The 24,284-nt window shown below is 38.9% G+C and overlaps 1 protein-coding gene, 1 non-coding gene and 1 pseudogene across 8 annotated transcripts in view; 2 read left to right on the top strand and 1 right to left on the bottom strand.

The window, feature by feature from the left end:
* ULK4 (unc-51 like kinase 4) overlaps window positions 1-24,284 on the top strand; it is a 709,752-nt gene that overhangs the window by 56,190 nt on the left and 629,278 nt on the right. For all 7 annotated transcript variants that reach the window (XM_050780350.1, XM_050780346.1, XM_050780348.1 and 4 more), the window contains 7 exons: window positions 171-289; window positions 766-835; window positions 4,257-4,350; window positions 13,052-13,156; window positions 16,340-16,400; window positions 17,823-18,004; window positions 19,261-19,307. In XM_050780350.1, coding sequence (XP_050636307.1) covers window positions 171-289; window positions 766-835; window positions 4,257-4,350; window positions 13,052-13,156; window positions 16,340-16,400; window positions 17,823-18,004; window positions 19,261-19,307 — 678 coding nt within the window. The remainder of the gene's footprint in view (window positions 1-170; window positions 290-765; window positions 836-4,256; window positions 4,351-13,051; window positions 13,157-16,339; window positions 16,401-17,822; window positions 18,005-19,260; window positions 19,308-24,284) is intronic.
* The window catches only part of LOC126948533 (cytochrome c oxidase subunit 2-like), a 281,739-nt pseudogene that overhangs the window by 243,963 nt on the left and 13,492 nt on the right, over window positions 1-24,284 (bottom strand).
* LOC126949499 (U8 small nucleolar RNA) lies at window positions 14,590-14,722 on the top strand. The gene has a single exon (XR_007723778.1). It is a non-coding gene; the product is annotated as a U8 small nucleolar RNA (small nucleolar RNA).

Raw genomic sequence — 24,284 nt, 5'->3', positions numbered from 1 at the left:
CTGCCAGTCTTTGATAGCTATATGGATGAGGGAGGCATAAAGTTAAGAGATTCTGTAACTTTGCTAAATGTCATGTGTAGTTTAATTATCTTCTCCAACCTCTTCTTCTAACACAAAACTATAGAGAACTCCAAAGTAAGTTTGATTGTGTTGGTTTTCTCCAATAATAGCAGAAACACAATGGAGTGTTCTGGGCCACAAGATTCCAAGGAGCTTTTGCAGAATGCTCAGAGTAGACAAGCAAAAGGGCACAAGAGCGGTCAACCACTAGGTCACTCTTTCAGACTAGGTAAGCTTTTATTTGAGCACATTCATGCTACTTATAATGTTTGAGGCCAGGCGCGGTGGCTCAAGCCTGTAATCCCAGCACTTTGGGAGGCCGAGACGGGCGGATCACGAGGTCAGGAGTTCGAGACCATCCTGGCTAACACGGTGAAACCCCGTCTCTACTAAAAAATACAAAAAACTAGCCGGGCGAGGTGGCGGGCGCCTGTAGTCCCAGCTACTCGGGAGGCTGAGGCAGGAGAATGGCGTAAAAACCCGGGAGGCAGAGCTTGCAGTGAGCTGAGATCCGGCCACTGCACTCCAGCCTGGGCGACAGAGCGAGACTCCGTCTCAAAAAAAAAAAAAAAAAAAAAAAAAAAAAAAAATGTTTGAGAGAGTTCCTAATTTCAATGTTATGTCCCTTTAAATCTTTGTGTATGTTATGCCTTGCATATGATATTTTTGTTCTTTTCTGTGTAACATATTACTTTCCTGCTACAGAAAATCCAACTGAGTTTCGGCCTAAGAGTACTCTTGAGGGTCAGTTGAATGAATCCATGTTTCTTCTCAGGTAGGTAAAATGAAAAAAGAGGGATCAATGTGAGACAAAAGTTAAATTTTCTTAAAGCGTCTGCTATCTTGGTGCAAACCATGTTACACAGAGATAAAGAACAGGGATTTTAGTGCCAAATTCCAGTTTCACTCTCCAATTTCAAAGTTGCAGTTAGGTGGTGGCCAGTGAAATGTAGATTTTTCTATATATAGGATTTTTGAAAATTTTTAACCAAACCAACTTATTTTTTACCAAAGCAACTCATTATTTCCATTTGTAAGAATTAATGCCTCTTCATTTTGTTCTTTAACTTAAAATAGAATTGAACTTAAAATTTCAGAAGTCCAGGTTGTTTGGTTTGTTTTGTTTTTGAGACAAGATCTCCCTCTGTTGCCGAGGCTGGAGTGCAGTGGCGTGATCTTGGTTTATTGTAACCTCTGCCTCCTGGATTCAAGTGATCTTGCCACTTCAGCCTCCCGAGTAGCTGTGACTACAGGTGTGTGCCACCAAGCCTGGCTACTTTTTTTGTAGAGACGGTGTTTTGCCATGTTGCTCAGGCTGATCTCGAACTCCTGGGCTTGAGCCGTCTGCCTGCCAATGCACCCAGTTTTTGTTGTTGTTGTTAATGCTTTGAAGGCAAAATCTTTTCTATTTGGGTAAATACTTACAGAAAAGAAGAGGTTCTGTTTTTCTTTAAATCCTTTTTTTATTCTTTATTTTTATTTTATTTTATTTTTTTGAGATGGAGTCTTGTTCTATTGTCCAGGCTAGAGTACAGTGGCGTGATCTTGGCTCACTACAGCCTCCACCTCCCAGGTTCAGGTGATTCTCCTGCCTCAGTCTCCCAAGTAGCTGGGACTACAGGGGCCCACCACCTCGCCTGGCTAATTTTTGTATTTTTAGTAGAGACGGGATTTTGCCATGTTGGCCAGCCTGGTCTTGAACTCCTGATCTCAGATGATCCACCCACCTAGGCCTCCTAGAGTGCTGCTATTACAGGCATGGGCCATTGTGCCCAGCCTTTCTTTTACTTTTCTATATGTGAGGCTTAAATAATGTTTGTAATCACTGAAATAATTAAAGTCAGAGTGATATCTTAAAGTGATTAGGACCAATGCATTAAAAAATTTAGTAGTATGGGCCGGGCTCGGTGGCTGATGCCTGTAATCCCAGCACTTTGGGAGGCCGAGGCGGGCAGATTACCTGAGGTCAGGAGATCGAGACAAGCCTGGCCAACATGGTGAAACCCTGTCTCTACTGAAGAAAAAAAAAATTAGCCGGGCGTGCTGGTGGGTGTCTGTAATTCCAGCTACTTGGGAGGCTGAGGCAAGAGAATTACTTGAACCGAGGTTGCAATGAGCTGAGATTGCACCATTGCACTCCAGCCTGGGCAACAAGAGTGCAACGCCGTCTCAAAAAAAAAAAAAAAAAAAAAAAAAAAAAAAATTAGTAGTATGTAAATATTAAAAGTATTTAAAATATTTTGTAACGTAGAGAAATAGTTTTGTTTCATGAAATAGGGGTTATAATTATAAATTAAAATTCCTGATATGTTTTACCCATATTTAAATGTAATGTATGTTTATGTATATACATTTTACACATTTTATTATTTATTTATTTATTTATTTATTTATTTATTTATTTTGAGACAGACTCTTGCTCTGTTGCCCAGGCTAGAGTGCAGTGGCGTGATCTCGGCTCACTGCAGCTTCTGCCTCCCTGGTTCAAGCGATTCTCATGCTTCAGCCTCCCAAGTGGCTGGGATTACAGGCATGCACCACCATGCTTGGCTAATTTTTTTTGTGTTTTTAGTAGAGACGGGGTTTCCCCAAGTTGCCCAGCTGGTCTCGAACTCCTGAGCTCAGGTGATCTGCCCACCTTGGCCTCTCAAAGTGCTGAGATTATAGGTGTGAGCCACAGCACCTGGCCCATTTTATACACTTTAAATTTAACTTTTTAGAACCTCCTACAATTTCTGGTATTCGTATTTTATGTACTATGTAAGTATATGTTTAATGAAGGGATCAACAGATAAGTGAATGAGAGTTGAGGATCCTGATACTTGGGAATTTGAAGATGATAATTTTTTTTTTTTCCCTTGAGATGGAGTCTTGCTCTGTTGTCCAGGCTGGAGTGCAGTGGTTCGGTCTTGGCTCACTGCAACCTTCACCTCCCCTGTTTAAGCTATTCTCCTGCCCCAGCCTCCCAAGTAGTTGGGACTACAGGCATACACCACCATGCTGGGCTTTTTTTTTTTTTTTCCCCGAGATGGAGTGTCACTTTGTCACCCAGGCTGGAGTGCAGTGGCTTGAACTTGGCTCACTGCAATCTCTGCCTCCTGAGTTAAAGTGATCCTCCTGTCTCAGCCTCCCTAGTAGCTGGGATTACAGGTGCCTGCTACTATGCCTGGCTAATTTTTGTATTTTTAGTAGAAACAGGGTTTTGCCATATTGGCCAGACTGGTCTCAAACTCCTGACCTCAAGTGATCTGAGTGCCTCAGCCTCCCAAAGTGCTGGGATTACGGGAGTGAGCCACCGCACTTGACCCTGAAGGAAATAATTAAAAAATATTAATGATCTGATGGGAAAGATTTCTTAAAATGTGAGAAGCTCAGGCTGGGTGCAGTGGCTCATGCCTGTAATCCCTGCATTTTGGGAGGCTGAGGCAGGTGGATCGTGAGGTAAGGAGTTCTAGACCAGCCTGGCCAAGATGGTGAAACCCTGTCTCTACTAAAAATACAAAGATTAGCCAGGTGCAGTGGCGGGCGCCTGTAATCCCAGCTACTTGGGAGGCTAAGGCACGAGAATCGCTTGTACCCGGGAGGTGGAGGTCGCGGTGAGCCGAGATTGTGCCACTGCACTCCAGCCTGGGCAACAGAGCAAGACTCCATCTCAAAAAAAAAAAAAAAAAAAGTGAAAAGCTCAAAACCGTGGATCCAGGAAAAGTACAGTGGCCCATACGGTATGGCAGGCATTTATACGTGTAGGAGGAATCATTACAAATAGATAAGGATTGTAACTTCCTTGTTACTTATTTTAAATAGGTGCCAGGGTAATTTCCTTTTCAAGCATTTTCTGATATACAGCTACAAATATTTTTCATTCTTTGTAGAATATCTGATCTATTTTATTTATGTTAATCCTGCCTATACCGGAAGACATTTATAAAAATTAATGCTTGAAGGTTTCTAGTTAAAAAAGAAGATACTGTGTATGGCATGGAAAGTATAAATAAAAGAAATAATACATTAGCCAGGAAATTAATAGCAGTTATAAAAATTATATAAACACAAATTAGATCTAGACTTTTTTAGTGAGAGCATATGGAATCATCATACTCTACCATTTTTCATGAGACATGTTTTCTTCCAGAAAACAGTAAACAGAATAAACTTTCTGGAATCGGAATAATGTTAACTGGTATGTATTTTTTCAGTTCTCGTCCTACTCCCAGAACTAGCACTGCAGTGGAAGTAAGTCCTGGTGAGGATATGACTCATTGTTCACCACAGAAGACTTCTCTGACCAAGGTGAGCAGACTTGGGAAATTTTCTTTCTACATAAGATGTAGAAGCTCAAAAGAATAATTGTAAGTTGGTAAACGAATTATGTTTATAAATACAAAATTTACAATAAGGTCATCTTTCCTGATCATTATGGATTTTTCTTGTAGGTACTCTGAGAGAGATATCCCAGTTAGTTGCTTCATAGTTCTTTTTGGTAGGACTTTCCTTGAGATACAGTTTACATACCATACAATTCACCTATTTAAGGTGAACAATTCAGGCTGGGTGTGAATTGTAAATCTTGCACTTTGGGAGGCTGAGGCAGGAGGATCACTTGAGGCCAGGAGTTCGAGACCAGCCTGGCCAACATAGCGAGACCCTGTCCTCACAAAAAATAAAAAACATGAGCTGGGTTTGGTGGTGCACACCTGTAGCCCTAGCCACATGGGAAGCTGAAGTGGGAGGGTTTCTTGAGCCCTGGAGTTTGATGCTGCAGTGAGCTATGACGGCACCACTGTACTCCACCCTGGGTGACAGAGTGAGACCCACCTCTTTAAAAGAAAAAAAAAAAGGTACTATTCAGGGACCTGTAACATTTTCAGAGGTGTGCAACCATCACCACAGTTTTAGAATTCTTCCATCACCCAACAAAGAAACTACCGTTAGCAGTCACTGCCCCCTGCCACCGCATGTTTCTCCAGTTCTTTTCCATGCTTGTACTAGGCAACCCCTAGTATACGTTTTGTCTTTATTATTTTACTTGTTCTGTGCATTTTCTATAAATGGAATCAACAATATGTGGTCTTTTGTTACTAGCTTTTTCCACTTAGCATATGTCTTCTTTGTTTTTTTTTTTTTTTTTTTTTTTTTTTTTTTTTTTTTTGAGATGGAGTCTCGCTCTGTCACCAGAGTCTTGCTCTGTCGCCAGGCTGGAGTGCAGTGGCACAACCTCGGCTCACTGCAACCTGTGCCTACCGGATTCAAGCAATTCTCCTGCCTTAGCCTACCGAGTAGCTGGGACTACAGGTGTGTGTCACCATGTCCAGTTAATTTTTGTATTTTTAGTAGAGACGGAGTTTCACCATGTTGATCAGGATGGTCTCGATCTCTTGACCTCATGATCTGCCCGCCTCGGCCTTCCCTAGTGCTGGGATTACAGGCATGAGACACCGTGCCCGGCCTGTTTAACATATATGTTCAAGGTTCATCCAAGTTGTAGCATGCATCAGTACTAGAGTCCTTTTTATTGTCAAATAATTTGTTGTGTATACAACATCTTTTTTTTTTCCAGTCATCAGTTGGTGAATATTTGGGAGTAGAATTGCTGTGTCATGTGTTAACTCCTTGTTTAACTTTTTGTTTTTGAGATAATGTTTCCCTCTGTCACCCAGGCTGGAGTACAGTGGTACAATCATAGCTCACTGCAGTCTGGACCTCCTTGGCTCCAGTGGTTGTCCTGCCTCAGTCTGCCAAGTACCTGGAACTACAGGCATATGCCACCACACCTGGCTAAGTTTACAAAAAATTGCTTGTAAAGACAGGGTCCCTCTATTTTGCCTAAGCTCAAACTTCTGAGCTCAAGCGATGCTCCTGTCTCAGCCTCCCAAAGTGCTGGTGTTATAGAGTGAGCCACTGCACCTGGCCTTTTTGAAGAATTGTCAAACTGTTTTTCAAAGCATCTGCACCATTTTACATTCTAACCAGCAGTGTATGAGGTTATCAATTTTTACACATTCTCACTAACATTTGGTATTGTCTTAAAAAATGTGGTAAAAAATGCATTACATAAAATGTACTATTTTAAATCATTTCTAAGTATATAGTTCAAGTGGCATTAAGTACATTCATATTGGCCGGGCGCGGTGGCTCATGCCTGTAATCCCAGCACTTTGGGAGGCCGAGGCGGGCGGATCACAAGGTCAGGAGATCGAGACCACGGTGAAACCCCGTCTCTACTAAAAATACAAAAAATTAGCCGGGCGCGGTTGTGGGCGCCTGTAGTCCCAGCTACTCGGGAGGCTGAGGCAGGAGAATGGCGTGAACCCGGGAGGCGGAGCTTGCAGTGAGCCGAGATCGCGCCACTGCACTCTAGCCTGGGCTGGGCGACAGAGCGAGACTCCGTCTCAAAAAAAAAAAAAAAAAAAAAAAAAAAAAAAAAAGTACATTCATATTGTTGCACAACTATTTCTACCATCTATCTCCAGAAAATTTTAATCATCCCAAATTGAAACTCTGTACCCATTAAATAATAACTGCCCATTTCCCATTACCGTTAGCCCCTGGTAACCACTATTATACCTTCTGCCTCTACGAATGTGCCTATTCTAGGTCCATTGCATAAGTCAGGGGTCTTCAACCCCCTGGCCATGGACTGCTGCTAGTCTGTGGCCTCTTAGGAACCAAGCCACAGAGCAGGAAGTGAGTGGCGGGCAAGTGAGTGACACATCATCTGTATTTACAGCTGCTCTCAATCTACACCTGTATTATTGTCTGAGCTCTGCCCCCGGTCAGATGAGCGGTTGCATTAGATTCTCATAGGAGCATGAATCCTGCTGTGAACTGTGCACGCGAGGGATCTAGGTTGCATGCTCCTTATGAGAATCTAATGCCTGATGATCTGTCACTGTCTCCCATCACCCACAGATGGGACTGTCTAGTTGTGGGAAAACAAGCTCAGGGCTCCCACTGATTCTATATTATAGTGAGTTGTATAATTATTTCATTATATATTACAATGTAATAATGATAGAAATAAAGTGCACAATAAATGTAATTCACTTGAATCATCTCAAAATCATCTCCCCCAACCTTGTCTGTGGAAAAATTGTCTTCTGCAAAACTGGTTCCTGATGCCAAAAAATTTGGGGACCGCTGGCATAAGTGGTCTCATATAGGCTGGGCGCAGTGAGTCACGCCTGTAATCCCAGCACTTTGGGAGGCTGAGGCAGGTGGATCACAAAGTCAAGAGATCGAGGCCATCCTGCCCAACATGGTGAAACTGTGTCTCTGCTAAAAATACAAAAATTAGCTGGACATGGTGGCGTGTGCCTGTAGTCCCAGCTACTCAGGAGCCTGAGGCAGGAGAATTGCTTGAACCAGGAGGCGGAGGTTACAGTGATCTGAGATTGTGCCACTGCACTCCAGCCTGGTGACAGCAAGACTCAGTCTCAAAAAAAAAAAAAAAAAAAAAAAAAAAAAAAGTAGTCTCATATAGTATTTGTACTTTTGTGCCTGGCTTATTTCACTCAGCATAATGTCATCGATGTTGTAGCATGTGCCAGAATTTCATTTTTTAAAGGCTGAATAATATTCCCTTGTGTGTATTTAATATGCTTTGTTATCTTTTCATCTATTGATGATTTCTTGGGTTGCATCCACCTATTGGCTATTGTGAATGGTGCTGCATTGCCTGTCTTTCTTGTGATAGCCATTCTATTTCACATCTAGCAGGTGTGAAATTCCATTGATTGATTGATTGATTGAGACAGGGTCTCACTCTGTCGCCCAGTCTGGAGTGCAGTGGCATGATCTTGGCTCACTGCAACCTCTGTCTCCCAGGCTCAAGCGATTCTTCTGCCTCAGCCTCCCAAGTAGCTGGAATTACGGGTACACGCCACTACCACCTGGCTAATTTTTTTTTTTTTTGAGATGGAGTCTTGCTCTATTGCCCAGGCTAGAGTGCAGTGGTACAATCTTGGCTAACTGCAAGCTCCGCCTCCCGGGTTCATGCCATTCTCCTGCCTCAGCCTCCTGAGTAGCTGGGACTACAGGCGCCTGCCACCATGCATGGCTAATTTTTTGTATTTTTAGTAGAGATGGGGTTTCCCCATGTTAGCCAGGATGGTCTCGGTCTCCTGACCTTGTGATCCGCCTGCCTCAAACTCCCAAAGTGCTATGATTACAGGCGTGAGCTACTGGGCCCGACCCACCTGGCTAATTTTTGTATTTTGTAGAGACGAGGTTTCACCATGTTGGCCAGACTAGTCTCGAACTCCTGACCTCAAATGATCCACCTGTCTCCGCCTCCCAAAGTGTTTGGATTACAGGCGTGAGTCACTGCGCCCGGCTAATAGGTGTGAATTTCTATGTCTTAGTGGTTTTTATTTGCATTTACCTGATGGCTAATGATGTTGCGTATCTTTTTATGTGTTTATTGGCCATTTGTCTATTTTCTTTGGAGAAACATTTATTCAAAAATTTAACCTATTTTTAATTGGGTTATTTATCTCTTTATTATTTAGTTGTTAAGAATTTTTTACATATTCTAGATAGGAGTTATAACAATTTTCTCCCTTTTTCTGGATTGTCTTTTTTCTTTCTTGGTGGTATCCTTTGAAGCACAAAAGTTTTAAATTTTGATATAGTCCTATTTATCTTTTTTCGTTTGTGTTTTTTGGCTGCTTGTGCTTTTGGTGTAATATCTTTCACCATTGCTACTCCAAGGTCACAAAGGTTTCTGCCTGTTTTCTCTTAAGAGTTTTATAGTTTTATTAGTATCTCTTAGATTTAGCTATTTTATCCGTTTGAGTTAATTTTTGCATGTGGCATGAAGTAGGGGGGTATACTTCATTGTTTTTCGTCTAAACATCCAGCTGTCTCAGCACTATCTGTTGAAAAGCTTTTTCTTTCCCCATTGAATTGTCTTGGAACTCTTACTGAAGATCGATTGATTGTATAGGTAAAGGTGTATTTCTGGATTCTATTCTGTTATCTATTCATCTGTTCTTATACTAGTGGCACACTCTTGATTACTGTAGCTGTTTAGTAAGCTTTGAAATCAGAAAGTATGAATCCTCCAAAAAAATTTTTAAGGTGGTTTTGGCTGTTCTGGGTCACTTGCATTTCCATATGAATTTTAAGATCAGCTTGTCAGTTTCTGCAAAGGAGCCTGCTGGGATTTTAATCACAGTTGCATTGAATGTGTAGATTAATTTAGGAAGTACTGCCATTTTAACAATGTTAAGTTTTCCTCCACGAACACAGGATGTATTTGTACTTATTTAGGCCTTCTTTAATTTCTTTCAATCATAGTTGTGTTGAATGCGGAACTACTTTGAATTAATTCTAAGTTATTTTTATGCTACTTATTGCTTGACAAATATAATTGCTTTTAGTTTTTACTGTGGTTTTGATGTAATGTGAAGTGTATTTGGACCATGTGAAGCTTATTTCTGCTTTGAAATTTAGTATAAATGGATTATAATAAAATCTCACTGTGCTAATTTTTTGGTTATGTGAAATAGAAAATCAATGTAAATTAAAAAATTCATTCTGAAATGTGATAGATGTTGAAGCTCTTCTGGCAGATGGTTATAAAGAAGAGTATATAATCATTGTATTGAGGAAATATAATCAATAATGTGAATACCTAAGGTAGTTTATTTTACATATGTATCTCTATATTTATTTATTTATTTATTTATTTATTTATTTATTTTTGAGACAGGGCCTCACTCCTATCACCCAGACTGGAGTGGAGTGGCATGATTGTGGCTCATTGCAGCCTCAACTTCTCAGGCTTAGGTGATTCTCTTGTCTCAGCCTCCTGAGTAGCTGCAACTACAAGTGTGCGCCGCCATGCCTGGCTAATTTTTTGTAATTTTGGTAGAGGTTCCCCCATGTTGCCCGGGCTGGTCTCAAACTCCTGGACTCAAGTGATCTGCCGGCCTCGGCCTCTCAAAGAGCTGGGATTACAGTTGTGAGCCACTGTGCTTGGCCTTATGTTTTATAATTTTTAAGTGATACTTTTTATTCAATTACAAAACATATATAATTGTAGAAAACTTGTAAAATGTAAAAAAGGACAAATAAAATAGAAAAATTATTTACTGTATAATTCCTGAGTAAACACTGATTACGTTTTTGTTTTTTTTGAGTGCCTGTTGCCCAGGCTGGAGTGCAGTGGCGTGATCGTAGGATTGTAGTTCACTGTAACCTCATACATCTCATACATTTTGATACTACTACTTCTGGTTTTATACATATGTGTTCATTTTGAAACAAGGGAGTATAATTTTATAACAATTATTTTCATTTAATGATTATGATCTGATTGCAATTATTGATCATTTAGTTTATTCCTGAGCATTTTATTTTATATATTTTTGCTATTGTGAGTGGGATATTTGTTATAACTTGGCATTTGTGCATACATTCAGTTTACCTATAGGAAATTAATTTTTGCATACAATTTTTTAATTGGTCCACCTTACTAATCTTACGTTCTTTTTTTTTTTTTCTCCTTTGAGACAGAGTCTTGCTCTGTTGCCCAGGCTGGAGTGCAGTGGTATGATCTTGGCTCATTGCAGCCTCTGCCTCCCAGGTTCAAGTGATTGTCCTGCCTCAGCCTCCTGAGTAGCTGGGACCACAGGCACCTGCCACCAAACCCAGCTAATTTTTGTATTTTTAGGAGAGATGAGGTTTCACCATTTTGGCCAGACTGGTCTCGAATTCCTGGCCACGGGTGATCCACCCACCTCGACCTCCTAAAGTGCTGGGATTACAGGCGTGAGCCACCACGCCTGGCCTAATTCTTACATTATTTCTAATAGTTTTCCCATTGATTAATTTTGGCTTTTTGGATGTTCAGTTATGTCATCTATATGTAAAGATAATTTGGCCACCTCTTTCAAATATTGATGTCTTGCTTTACGGACTAATATAATTTACTAGTGGTTCCTCCTCAGTGTTAAATCAGCAGGGATATCCAGCCCTTTGCTCTATCATTGACTTATTTCCTTTCCTTTTGCCACCTTCCTCGCTCAAGACACCATCTTTTCCATCCAGGCTTTGCAGTAACCTGCTAACTGGTCCCCTCAGTTCTCCATTGCTCCCCTCTATCCGTTCTCCACTGAAGCAAGTATGATGTATATATTTAAATGTCTTGATAAACTATCACTGTCTTCTCTCAAGCAGTGCCAGGCATTGTTTTAAATGCTTTATGTTTATTCTTCACAAACCTGAAAGCTTGTTCGTTTTAATCTTTGTTATAGATGAAGAAAACAAAGCTTTTTTCTTTAACTTCCCAAAGAGCACATAATTAACAAGCGGCAATGAAAGTTTACCCCTGTCTTTTTGCCTTGGAAGTCCATCTTTCTTTTGGCAATGTGAGTTTATCCCTGTCTTTTTGCCATGAAAGTCCATCTTTCTTTCTTTTTTTTTTTTCTTTAATTGAAAGTCTGTGTTTTTAAACTTAGATTTTCTTGTTTTAAACAAACTTCCTCTTCATTGTTTGTGGGTTTTTTTTTTTTTTTTTTTTTAAAGTAGTCTCGCTCTGTCACCTAGGCTGGAGTGTGGTGGTGCGATCTCGGCTCACTGCAACCTCCGCCTCCCAGGTTCAAGCGATTCTCCTGCCTCAGCCCCCTGAGTAGCTGGGAGTACAGGTGCATGCTACCACTCCTGGCTAATCTTTGTATTTTTAGTAGAGATGGTGTTTCCCATGTTGGTCAGGCTGGTCTCAAACTCCTGACCTCATAATCTGCCCACCTCGGCCTCCCAAAGTGCTGGGATTACAGGGGTGAGATACCACGCCTGGCCTCTTTGTGTGTTTTCTTATGTCTTTTGTCTGAGTTGAAAGGGGCAGCTTGGGTTTCCAGGAACTTTCTTAGCTAACTCCTCTGTTCCTTTATCCACGCCCCTTCCTCATTCAGTTTTGGATACTTTATTTTCCTTATTCCTTACTTCACTGATTTACTTTTCTATTTTATTTAGTTTGCTAGTCATTGTTTCTTTTAAGGTTCTTAAGCATAAATTCTCTCTCTCTCTCTCTCTCCCTCTCTTTTTTTTTTCCTGATGGGAAATACTGAGGTGTAACACTAGGAATACAAATTATGTTTAAATAGAGCACAAAGAACCATCTCAGAGGAATAACTGATGGTGAATGTCTGCTGATTCATTTCATTATGTATCAACTCTAACTAGGCTTAATAAATAATTGAGGTTTAACACTTAGGTAACAGGTCTGTAGTTAAGTTTGAAAATTGTTTTATGTTACAGCTTCAACTTCACATTGAATATTCTGTAAAGCAGAAGTAAATTGATTAGCATTCTGTGAATGAAAAATAAAGCTGTGGGTCAGGCACGTGGCTCACGCCTGTAATTCCAGCACTTTGGGAAGCCAAGGTGGGCAGATCTCCTGAGAACTCCTGAGATCAGGAGTTCGAGACCAGCCTGACCAACATGGTGAAACCCCGACTCTACTAAAAATATAAAAATTAGCTGGGCGTGGTGGCATGCACCAGTAATTTCACTACTTGGGAGGCTGAAGCAGGAGAATCGCTTGAACCCAGGAGGCAGAGGTTGCAGTGAGCCGAGATTGTGCCACTGCACTCCAGCCTGTGTGACAGAGTGAGACTCTATCTCAAAAAAAAAAAAAAAAAAAAAAAGCCATGGTGTTAAGGGAAAAACCAATTTGCCTCATCACAGTTTAGAACATTGAATTGTAAAGATCTTTTTTCTAGTCCTAGCCAGCCTTAGTGGTAACATGAGCAATTCAGTTACTTTCTCAGAGTTTTATATTTTTATCTGTAAAATGGGAATGATGGTGCCTACAGTTTAGGATTTTTGTGAAAATCAAATAAGACTACAAGTGTCTTGAATAGCAGTTGAAGTCCATTGATATAGGTGATATTTTACAGTGTTGTCTTCCTCGGCATCTTATTAGTTCTGTGTTTTAAAGATCTACATTAGTCACAGAAACAAAGTCTAATTTTTGTTCTCATTTCAGATTGCAACTGGACACCTGAGTCAGCAGGACCTGGAATCCCAGATGAGAGAGCTTATCTACACAGACTCAGATCTTGTTGTCACCCCCATTATCGACAATCCAAAGGTGTGGAAAGATACTCTAACAACTGAGTTGTAGACTTTACTGAGATCTGAAATCTGCATGAGATTTTCATTCAGAATATTATTTGCTGTCTAATCTTTCCTGTTTCTCTTGTCTGCTTCTGTTTCATTTGTGCTGCATGTCTGCATTTCCCGCTCCTGCTCTGTCTGCAACCCTTTCCTCTGCCTTCACTTCCACTTCACTGGAGTTCTAAGTTTTCTCCCCTCTGTTTTGAATCAGTCAGCTCTGCCTCTCACCACTGCTTTCTTCCACATGCCATGGAGGGGTTGCCAGCCTCTTGACCTCAGACCTTAGCTCTCGGTCCCTTTGTTTCTCCATACGCACTAATGTGAATCACTCTAAATATTCTAGTCTCTGATGTATTTTGAAGGCAGAAGCAGTCAGAGGGCACTGCTCACCAGGCTGGGCTGGGCAGGCATATCACACAGAAGCCCTACCCTCTCACAGGTTGTTAAGACTGCAGGGGAGACGGTGGGGAGACATTATGGGAGCTTGAGAAATCATAGTTCACAATGTACTTCTAAACCAGTGTGAGTTTTTTTGCTTCTTGTCTTTTGGAATATAATACTTTATTGCTAGGGGATAATGAGTATCTACTTTAAAAAACAAATTCATTTCTAAGTCCCTCTGTTTTGTCTTGACTTCCAGCTCCCCAGCATACTCACATTCCACTACTTATTCTCTATTTTAATTTTCCTGCTTCTTTTTCTTTTTAAATGTCTTTTTCTGTATTAATTCATGACTGTTTTTTCTTATCTCATTGGGAACATTACTGTGGTTTAGACCATAAGGGTTCTTGGATTCATTTTTATTTTCTAGATAGACAGCATTTCATATAGATTATTTAGCTATTTTTCATAATGGAGCTAATTCTTTTTGTGAGTTCGTATGTCTGGCAGAGTAACTTTATTATGCTAAGTTTGGTGTGCATTGGGGCATTTTCAAATTGGACTTTCTAGAACAATTTGTGTTATCTTTATCAGGGGTGTCCAATCTTTTGGCTTCCCCGGACCACACATGAAATACACTAATGATAACTGATGAACTAAAAAACAAAAAAAATTGCAAAAAAACTTACAATGTTTTAAGAAAGTTTATGAATTTGTGTTGGGCCGTATTCAAAGCTGTCTTGGGCTGCATACAGCCCATGGGCTGCGGGTTGGACAAGCTTGCTTTAGACAATATTCTGTGTTTTTTTTCCCTCTTATAACCATATCTGATAGTTTCTGGGAAGCCTTAATCAATAGAAATTTTTGTGTTTAACTTTTAATTTTAAACTACTTTTAGTCTTAGAGAAAAAGTTCAAAAATAATTGAGAGTTCCTATATACCTTTCGCCCAGCTGCTCTTAATGTTCACATCTCATAGGTCTTTAGTATAGGTTGCAAAACCTGGGAATTAACATTAGTATATCGTTAGTCAGGCGGGATAATCCTTATCTGTTCCTCCTTGTGGAGGGCAGTAGAATGTGGTAATTGGAGTTGCATAATACTTGATTAATATCTCTGTGTAATGAGGGCTTGCAATACCCTGATTGCTCCTTTCTAATTCTTCCTGAAAAAGAAAAGGAAAAAAAAAAACCCAAACATGAGTATAGTGCTGTTAACTAAACTACCAAACTTATTTGAATTTTACCAGTTGCCTCTAATGTTCTTTTTTTTTTTTTTTTTTTGTTCCAGGATCCCACCTTACAGTTAGTTGTTATGCCTCCTTAGTCTTGTATAGTCTCTCCTAGTCTTTCATGGCCTTGTCAGAATTTCTCAGACCTTTCTTGTCTTTTGTGACCTTGACACTTTGTCTTTTTTTTTTTTTTTGAGATGGAGTCTCACTGTGTCACCAAGGCTGGAGTGCAGTGGCGTGGCGTGATCTCGGCTCACTGCAACCTCTGCCACCCGGGTTCAAGCTATTTTCCTGCCTCAGCCTCCTGAGTTGCTGGGATTATAGGCACCTGCCACCATGCCTGGCTAATTTTTGTAGTTTTAGTAGAGATGAAGTTTCACCATGTTGGCCAGGCTGGTCTTGAACTCCTGACCTCATGATCCACCTGCCTAGGACTCCCAAAGTGTTGGGATTACAGGCGTGAGCCACCGTGCCTGGCCTTTGTATTTTTTTGTAATACATGTTATGAAACGTATGACTCAAGTCCTTGACACTTTGAAGAGTAACTGGTTGGGTGTTTTGTAGAACGTCCCTTAATTTAGGTTTGTCTGAGGGTTTCTCATGATTAGAACGAGATTATGAAATTGGATTATGAGATTAGAATGAGAATATGCATTTTAGTAAGATTACTACAGTAAATACAGTAATGCTGGTTACTTAATTAGTAAAGGGTCTAAAAATATTGCAGATAGAAGTGTTGCAGAAGTTAGGTACGGAAATGATAGTTGAATTTTTGATTAAAAGTCTCAAGATGAAGTATCTGGCTGTCCTAAACTCATGGATCCAACTACATGATTTCTTCCCATTTCTCAAATAAGTTGTACACTTTCCAATTCATGCTATTATGGCTTCCTGGAATGCTGTCTTCTCTGATATAACCATAAAGTTCTAACCATCCTTCAAGACCTCAACTCACCTTCTACCTCTTCTGTAAACCTGGTCCTAACTATATCAACTAAAGTGCTTGCTGTATTCTCTAAACTGCTGTTTACAAAAAAATTCTTTCTGACCAGTGTTTTGTCTGTAGTTATGTCCTGCATGTTTTGAATTGTGAAATATTTCGTTGTTTATCAAGTGTTTGTCTCATCTTCCCAACTAGGATGTCAGCTCTCTGAAAATAGGATTGTGTCTTTTATATCTTTGTATCCCCATTAGCACTTGGCATAGAGCCTTACCTTGGCAGGAACCCAATAGATATTTGTTGAATGACTGAATTTCTAATTAGAGGTAAGTTAGCTAAAAAGTAAGCCAAGATGGGGTGAATGTTTTCTGTGAAGCTTTATTTTATTACAGATATCAATTGAAATGATTTAAAAAAAATAACTTATTATCTGTATTTGTATGTTTTTAATCTGAAAAGTCATTGTTTTTATTCTTTTTGGTAACAAATTTTACACATTCTTTTTTGTCCTCATTGATTTATTATCTGACACAAGGGACATATAAGGAGATAGATATCCATCTTAAAAATTGTCTCAAAAGCTTTTTTTTTTTTTTTTAACCACAGATAATGAAACAGCCACCAGTTAAATTTGATACAAAAATATTGCATCTACCAGCATATTCAGGTAGGATCATAAAGGACTTATCAAACATGTACACTATTTGTATACAGATACAAATATGAAATTTATTTGCAAATAGAATATTTGTATGTGAATAACTAAATTTATTTTGTCTTGACAATTGCCTATATTCTTGGGGCAGTGTTATACGAATTGTAAACAATCTGTAATTCATTTGTGCCATCTGTTGACATTTCTTAGCTGAGTCTGGGCTGCCCTGTTCTCTTCTGGGTAGGGAGATTCCTGTAGATCTGGACTGGTTTTCCTGTAGAGTGGGTAGGAGGTCTTCTCTTCCCTTTACTTCTTAGAGCTGGTTGAATTTCCACCATTTATGGCTGGTGTAGGTGTACAGGTTTGGGGACAACAATGAAGGATTGGGATTCTATTGGAGGGACCAGGACATTTGAGAATGGGACTAGGTGGTTCATGACTGTGGAGGTGGTATGGGAGTGGAGATACTTAAGGGATAATTATTACATTTCTGTTGAGCTAACGAAAGTCTTACTTAGGGTGACCATCAGAAATTTTTACATACTTTAAACTGGTTTTTTTGTTTAACAAATTATATTTTAAGCTGTTAAACTTGATTTGGGGAAAATTATTCATCGTGGCTAGAGTAGAATCTATGATTTGAAGTAAATTTAAAATATATTTAGGTTTAAATAAACCAGCTAAGGGTTTATATCGATCAACTTAATTACTGATAAAAACAAAAAAGAAACTGTGCAGAAGGATGTTTTTGAAGCTAAGTATTATTAATAGTGCTTTCAGAGCCAAGTAGGACTATTTACACAAACCTAGAGAATTATTACATGGAAATACTATTTCCCTTTTCTTCTTTGAGTTATTTAGGAAATTATATTTATAATTTATTTTGTCTAAAGATAGAGATCAGCCAAAAATATGTTAATTTTAGGGGGTATCACATTTCCTAGATTTTGCCATTTTTTTGTATAGGGATTTGGAGGTAGGGATTTCAGGTGATTTTTAGCTATCATGTTATTCTCATTATTTTTTTACAATAATTTTATTGGAACTTTTTAAGAACCGTAGGATTTGTGCTTTTCTCAATATTTGAGAGTTGATTTATTTATACCAAGGCTCTTTTGTCTTTTACTCCAGTTGTGTTGAAGTTTGCATTTTGTTGTGGTGTAGGTTGTGGGACAGTTCTGCTTAGGACATCTGCTTTTTTTGAAAGTATAGCTTTCCATTGAAGTGGTTAAAAAGTTTCCATGGATAGATACAGAGATTAGGAATATGGAAGGACAAATAAAAGTAGTGTCATCTTTGGAGTATTTTTGGTTTTGACAGTGTAATGTTTGTCCTCATCTTAGCTGTCGTAATTCTATGTTTATTTCTCATGTAATGTTTCCAGCAGTTCTTTTTCTCATCATACATACTTTTATTATTTTCTTTCCATGGCAGTGGATAAGTTATTATTTCTGAAAGACCAAGATTGGAATGACTTTTTGCAACAAGTGTGCTCGCAGATTGACTCCACTGAGAAGAGCATGGGGGCCTCCCGAGCCAAGCTGAATCTCCTTTGCTATTTGTGCGTGGTGGCTGGTCAGCAGGAGGTGGCCACCAGGCTCCTCCATTCCCCCCTGGTAGGCCTTTGTGACATGCCTTATGCGTTTTAATTTGTGTTTCTATAGAGACTCAAACAAGTGCTGAAATATCAGTTTGATTTAACTACCATGAAAAAACTGATTTATCACGATTTTAGGTTTATGAAAATTATCCTCTGTTTAATCCTTAGATCCTAAAGTAGATGAGAGTAGATGGTGATTTTGAACTGTGTTTGTTTGTAATACTCAGGTTTCCATTTTATGTTAACTTGTAAGATTTTAAAAAAATACCTGAAATCAGGCTGGGCGTGGTGGCTCATACCTGTAATCCCAGCACTTTGGGAGGCCAAGGTGGGTGTATCACCTGAGGTCAGGAGTTTGAAACCAGCCTGGTCAACCTGGCAAAACCCTGTCTCTACTAAAAGTACAAAATTAGCTGGGTGTGGTGGTGCACCCCTGTAATCCCAGCTACTTGGGAGGCTGAGGCAGGAGAATCACTTGAACCTGGGAGGCAGAGGTTGCAGTGAGCTGAGATCGCACCACTGAACTCCAGCCTGGGCAAAAAGAGTGAAACTCCATCTCAAAAAAATAAAAAAAAATAAAATTAAAAAAAAAAAAGTGATGTCATAAGACCTTTTACCTTCTCATTAGTGACTGGAATGAACTCCCCACGTGGAATGGGTTGGGGGTGTTGGTTCCTTTACTGGGTCCTCTGGTAAACTGCAAGGTTTCTGATGTAACATTGAAGGAAGACATCAATCCTCTAAGACATTTTTTTTCCTCTTCCCCTGGGAATATTACTTTTTGGACTATCTTGGTCTATTGGTAAGCTCAAGGGAATTTGTCAGAGTTTTTTTGGTTTTTGTTTCTTTTGGCTCATGTTTGAGCATCGATTGGCAGAGTTTTTGAAGTCATCCTCAGAAAGGAATTACAGTGGTTCGGAGATGTTTTCCATAGTGGTCCCTCATTTGGGAATTGGCTTGAAAAAATTTAAGTTCATTTGTTTCCAGGATAGTATTAAGGTTACTCTTTTTGATAGTTGGTGTGTGTCTGTCAGGTAAGGGCAGTAATTTAGCGAATATAAAGTGGTAGGAGAAACTAAAAGTACTGTTCTTAGTTTTTATTTTAATCTTATATACTAGTGCCTTTGTAATTTAGTAAATATCATTTTTGGTGTACAATGTAAACTTCCTTTTTATAAAATCCTGGGCTGTTAACTTTGCTGTCATTTTCTGTGTTTTGTGACTTTACATTTTAATTTTTTCTTTTTTTTACATTTAAATTTTTTATTCTAGTTCCAATTGCTAATCCAGCATTTGAGGATAGCTCCAAACTGGGATATGTAAGTAACATTTATATTTTAAAAATTATTTTTCATGACTTTATTAAGTAGTTACAGCGTACATATTTATCAAAAACAGAGTCCTAAGTAATTATTAAATTGTTCTGATGTAATGATGACTCTACTCATAGGCAATTTTTATGGGCATTCCAATTATAAATTTTAGAATAATAAAAATGGCCCTTCTCCTAATATTATAAATACAATTCTGGGATTATCTAAGGTACTCCTGGAAACTTTATTAACTGTTATTGTTTTTTTATTTTCGTAGAAACAAGGTCTCTCACTATGTTGCCCAGGCTGGTTTTGAACTCCTGGACTCAAGTGATTCTCCCATCTCTGACTCCCAAAGTGTTAGGATTACAGATGTGAGCCACTGTGCCTGGCTCACTGTTACTGTTTTGAGTATTGGTTATAAAATACTTAAACCCTGATCCCTGTGTATTAATTTAGTTATACTTTCTCGAAGTTTCCCTTGGCCACCCTTATCTTTCCCTCTTGTAGCACATAGCTTCCCTAGATGTTATTTACAATCTAATGGGATTATGATTTATAAACTCCTGATGGAAGGAAGTGTCCTTGCTTTTTATAGAAGCAACATACCAGGTGAAAAGCATAGTAAATCAAGTGTTAGAAGGCCCTCGGTTCTGGTTGCCAATAAGACTTGGCCAAATGATTATCTTTTTCTCTATCTTTGCTTCCTGGGGAGTGTGGCTGGGACAAGGAAATGGCATAGGTTTAGGATTCAGACAGACCTAGGTGTGGATCAAAGATCTGCTTTCTGGACCAAGTACTTTTAATTGCTGAGCCTCAGTTTCCTCATCTGTAAAATTGGGATGGGATAACTACTTCATAGATTTTTGGTAATTGTTCAACTTTGAATGAGGTAAATATATGAGATACCTTGTGCAGTGCCTGATTCTTAGTGGGTATTTCATTTATAATGGGGTTGGGGCTGTAGAAGTTGTAGTTATTATCATCAAGCTTGCTTATCTCATGATTGTTAGGACAGGCACATGAAAAAATGGAGGTGAAAGAATTTTGTGAATTGTGGCAGTGGTATGATAATAATTATTCTTCTATACTGGTGAAATATGGGTGAACCAATAGGAGTTTAAAAAATGCTTAATAATAAGGGTAATTCTTACTATACATCTTCTGATGTTACTCTCCCAAAGTAAAATCTGGTAATAGAAACTAGGATTTTTAGGTAATGGCTGAGTATTTAATACTTAGAGAAGGCTAATGGTATGCTCATTAAAAATGAATCACTGAGATATTTATTTAAGCACTTTTATTTAAAACGTGTTATATCCTTGAACGGGGTGCCCCCTGCTGACATTTTAAAACAGACATTCCAGATCATTTCCAAGTACAGTCATCCCTCTGTATCAGCCCAGAGATTGGTTTTAGTATCTGCTTGGATACCAAAATTCACACGTACTGTTTTTTTCCCCCACTTTTAAAAATTGAAGTTTGATTGTAAAACAGTTTTAATTTGAATAAAATGATACTGAGGTAGACAAGTTGTCTGGTAGGAATCCTCTTTTATTCTGTTTCTCCATTCAAAGCCACTTCCAGCGAGGTTTTCTCTGACCTCAGGTTATATTACCTTGACAGCATATGGTAAAGGGTCCTTAACTTAGTCTGGGAGATAATTATTATTGAAGTAGATATATTTATTCCTTAGTTTTGTTTTGCATGTAAAAAATTAGAATCACATGATATAATTTTATGTTTGTTTTCCCTGTAACATATGTATTATGTATTTTAAATGTTATTAACATTTAAAAATAAAATACATAATACTTAAGATAAACTTTTTATATGTTGTGAATATCTGATCATTTGGTTTACTATTTTTGGATAGTATTATGTTGTAAACAACATTTTGATGAACATTTTTGAGATTAAATCTTTGTGTCTGCTTTTTCTTTTTCTCTTTAGGGAAGATTCATGGAATTAAAACAAATCGATAGAAGGCAGTAAATATTTTTGTGACTTCTGAAAAATTGCTGAAATACTCTTAAAAATTAAAATTGTATCAATACATAATCCCAGTCGGTGTGTTTAAAATACCTTTTGTTAGAACTTCCAACATTGAGTATTTATCAAATTGTATATTCTTTTATCCTTGCCAGTCAACTTTGAGGTATAATTCACATACAGTAATACTATAATTAAAAAAATTTGTTAATTGTAAATTATGCATAATTTAAAACATACCATTTTAGCCATTTTTATGTGTACAGTGGCGTTTAGTTCATTCTCATTTTTGTATAACCCTCACCACTATTCATTTCCAGAACTTTTTCATCATCTTAAACAGAAGCTCCTTACCCATTAAACAGTAACTTCCCTTTTCCCTTCCCCAGTCCTGGTAACCTATACTCTACTTATTCTGTCTTTGTGAATTTGCTTGTAGTGAGTGCCTCATATTGCTACTGAAACATCAAGGGGTTTGGTCTAGGTCCTGTTGCTTACAGCACAGAAAGCCAATCACGGAGACAATGAGTATTGCTAGGGAAGAAGGCTTCAATTGGGTGCTGCAGCTAAGGAGATGGGAGATCAGTCTCAAATTTGTCTCCTCAACTGACTAAAACCAGGGGTTTATTTAGCAGGGAAGGAATGTAACCATGTATGGGAAAACAGGAATTAGGAAGGGTGAGGAAGAGGAGTTGGTTGACAGGAAGCAGGTAGTTGATTGGGCAATTGTGATGAGTGAGGGGGTCTGGTATCTTATGGTCCAGATGTGGTGATCTGTTAAGTTTCAGTTCCTTGATAACTATCTGGGAGGCCTGATGGTTGGTTTCCCAAGAAAGGAACTCAGATAAGACAAATGTAACTTTCTCGAGGTTTAAGACTAGGAGGGTCAATTTCTATGTTTATTTTAACAGACCGTAAACATCAGTTCTATAGGACAATTGGTCTGATTCAGTTTCCATGTAGTTGAGTGGTTTTGATTTTCTTAGTCCTGAGTTCTAGTTTGAGTGCACTGTGGTCTGAGAGACAGTTTGTTATAATTTCTGTTCTTTTACATTTGCTGAGGAGTGCTTTACTTCCAACTATGTGGTCAGTTTTGGAATAAGTGTGATGTGGTGCTGAGAAGAATGTATATTCTGTTGATTTGGGGTGGAGAGTTCTGTAGATATCTATTAGGTCCACTTGGTGCAGAGTTGAGTTTAATTCCTGGATATCCTTGTTGACTTTCTGTCTCGTTGATCTGTCTAATGTTGACAGTGGGCTGTTAAAGTCTCCCATTATTATTGTATGGGAGTCTAAGTCTCTTTGTAAGTCTCTAAGGACTTGCTTTGTCAATCTGGGTGCTCCTATATTGGGTGCATATATATGTAGGATAGGTAGCTCTTCCTGATGAATTGATCCCTTTACCATTATGTAATGGCCTTCTATGTCTCTTTTGATCTTTGATGGTTTAAAGTCTGTTTTATCAGAGACTAGGATTGCAACCCCTGCTTTTTTTTGTTTTCCATTTGCTTGGTAGATCTTCCTCCATCCCTTTATTTTGAGCCTATGTGTGTCTCTGCATGTGAGATGGGTCTCCTGAATACAGCAAACTGATGAGTCTTGACTCTATCCAATTTGCCAGTCTGTGTCTTTTAATTAGACCATTTAGTCCATTTACATTTAAGGTTAATATTGTTATATGTGAACTTGATCCTGTCATTATGATATTAGCTGGTTATTTTGCTCGCTAGTTGATGCAGTTTCTTCCTAGCATCGATGAACTTTACATTTTGACATGTTTTTGCAATGGCTAGTACCTGTTGTTGCTTTCCATGTTTAGTGCTTCCTTCAGGATCTCTTGTAGGGCAGGCCTGGTGGTGACAAAATCTCTAAGCATTTGCTTGTCTGTCAAGGATTTTATTTCTCCTTCACTTATGAAACTTAATTTGGCTGACTATGAAATTCTTGGTTGAAAATTCTTTTCTTTAAGAATGTTGAATATTGGCTCCCACTCTCTTCTGGGTTGGAAAGTTTCTGCCGAGAGATCTGCTGTTAGTCTGATGGGCTTCCCTTTGTGTGTAACCTGACCTTTCTCTCTGGCTGCCCTTAACATTTTTTCCTTCATTTCAACTTTGGTGAATCTGACAATTATGTATCTTGGAGTTGCTCTTCTCGAGGAGTATCTTTGTGGCGTTCTCTGTATTTCCTGAATTTGTATGTTGGCCTGCCTTACTAGGTCGGGGAAGTTCTCCTGGATGATATCCTGCAGAGTGTTTTCCAACTTGGTTCCTTTTTCCCCCTCACTTTCAGGTACACCACTCAGACGTAGATTTGGTCTTTTCACGTAATCCCATACTTCTTGGAGGCTTTGTTCATTTCTTTTTACTCTTTTTTCTCCATACTTCTCTTCTTGCTTCATTTCATTCATATGATCTTCAATCGCTGATACTCTTTCTTCCAGTTGATTGAGTCAGTTACTGAAGCTTGTGCACTTGTCACATATTTCTCATGTGATGGTTTTCATCTCTTATCAGTTCTTTTAAGGTCTTTTCTGCATTGATTATTCTAGTTATCCATTCATCCATTCTTTTTTCAAGGTTTTTAGTTTCTTTGCACTGGTTACGTAGTTCCTCTTTTAACTCTGAGAAGTTTGACCGACTGAAGCCTTCTTGTCTCAACTCGTCAAAGTCATTCTCCATCCAGCTTTGTTCCGCTGCTGGCGATGAGCTGCGTTCCTTTGGAGGGGGAGATGCGCTCTTATTTTTTGAATTTCCAGCTTTTCTGCCCTGCTTTCTCCCCATCTTTGTGGTTTTATCTGCCTTTGGTCTTTGATAATGGTGACGTACTGATGGGGTTTTGGTGTGGGTGTCCTTTCTGTTTGTTAGTTTTCCTTCTAACAGTCAGGACCCTCAGCTGTAGGTCTGTTGGAGTTTGCTTGAGGTCCACTCCAGACCCTGCTTGCCTGGGTATCAGCAGCAGAGGCTGCAGAAGATAGAATATTGCTGAACAGCG

This window comes from Macaca thibetana, chromosome 2 (genome assembly GCF_024542745.1).
Source record: "Macaca thibetana thibetana isolate TM-01 chromosome 2, ASM2454274v1, whole genome shotgun sequence".
NCBI lineage: Eukaryota > Metazoa > Chordata > Mammalia > Primates > Cercopithecidae > Macaca > Macaca thibetana.
Note: the sequence above shows the minus strand (reverse complement) of the source record. Positions and strands in the feature narration are given on the sequence as shown.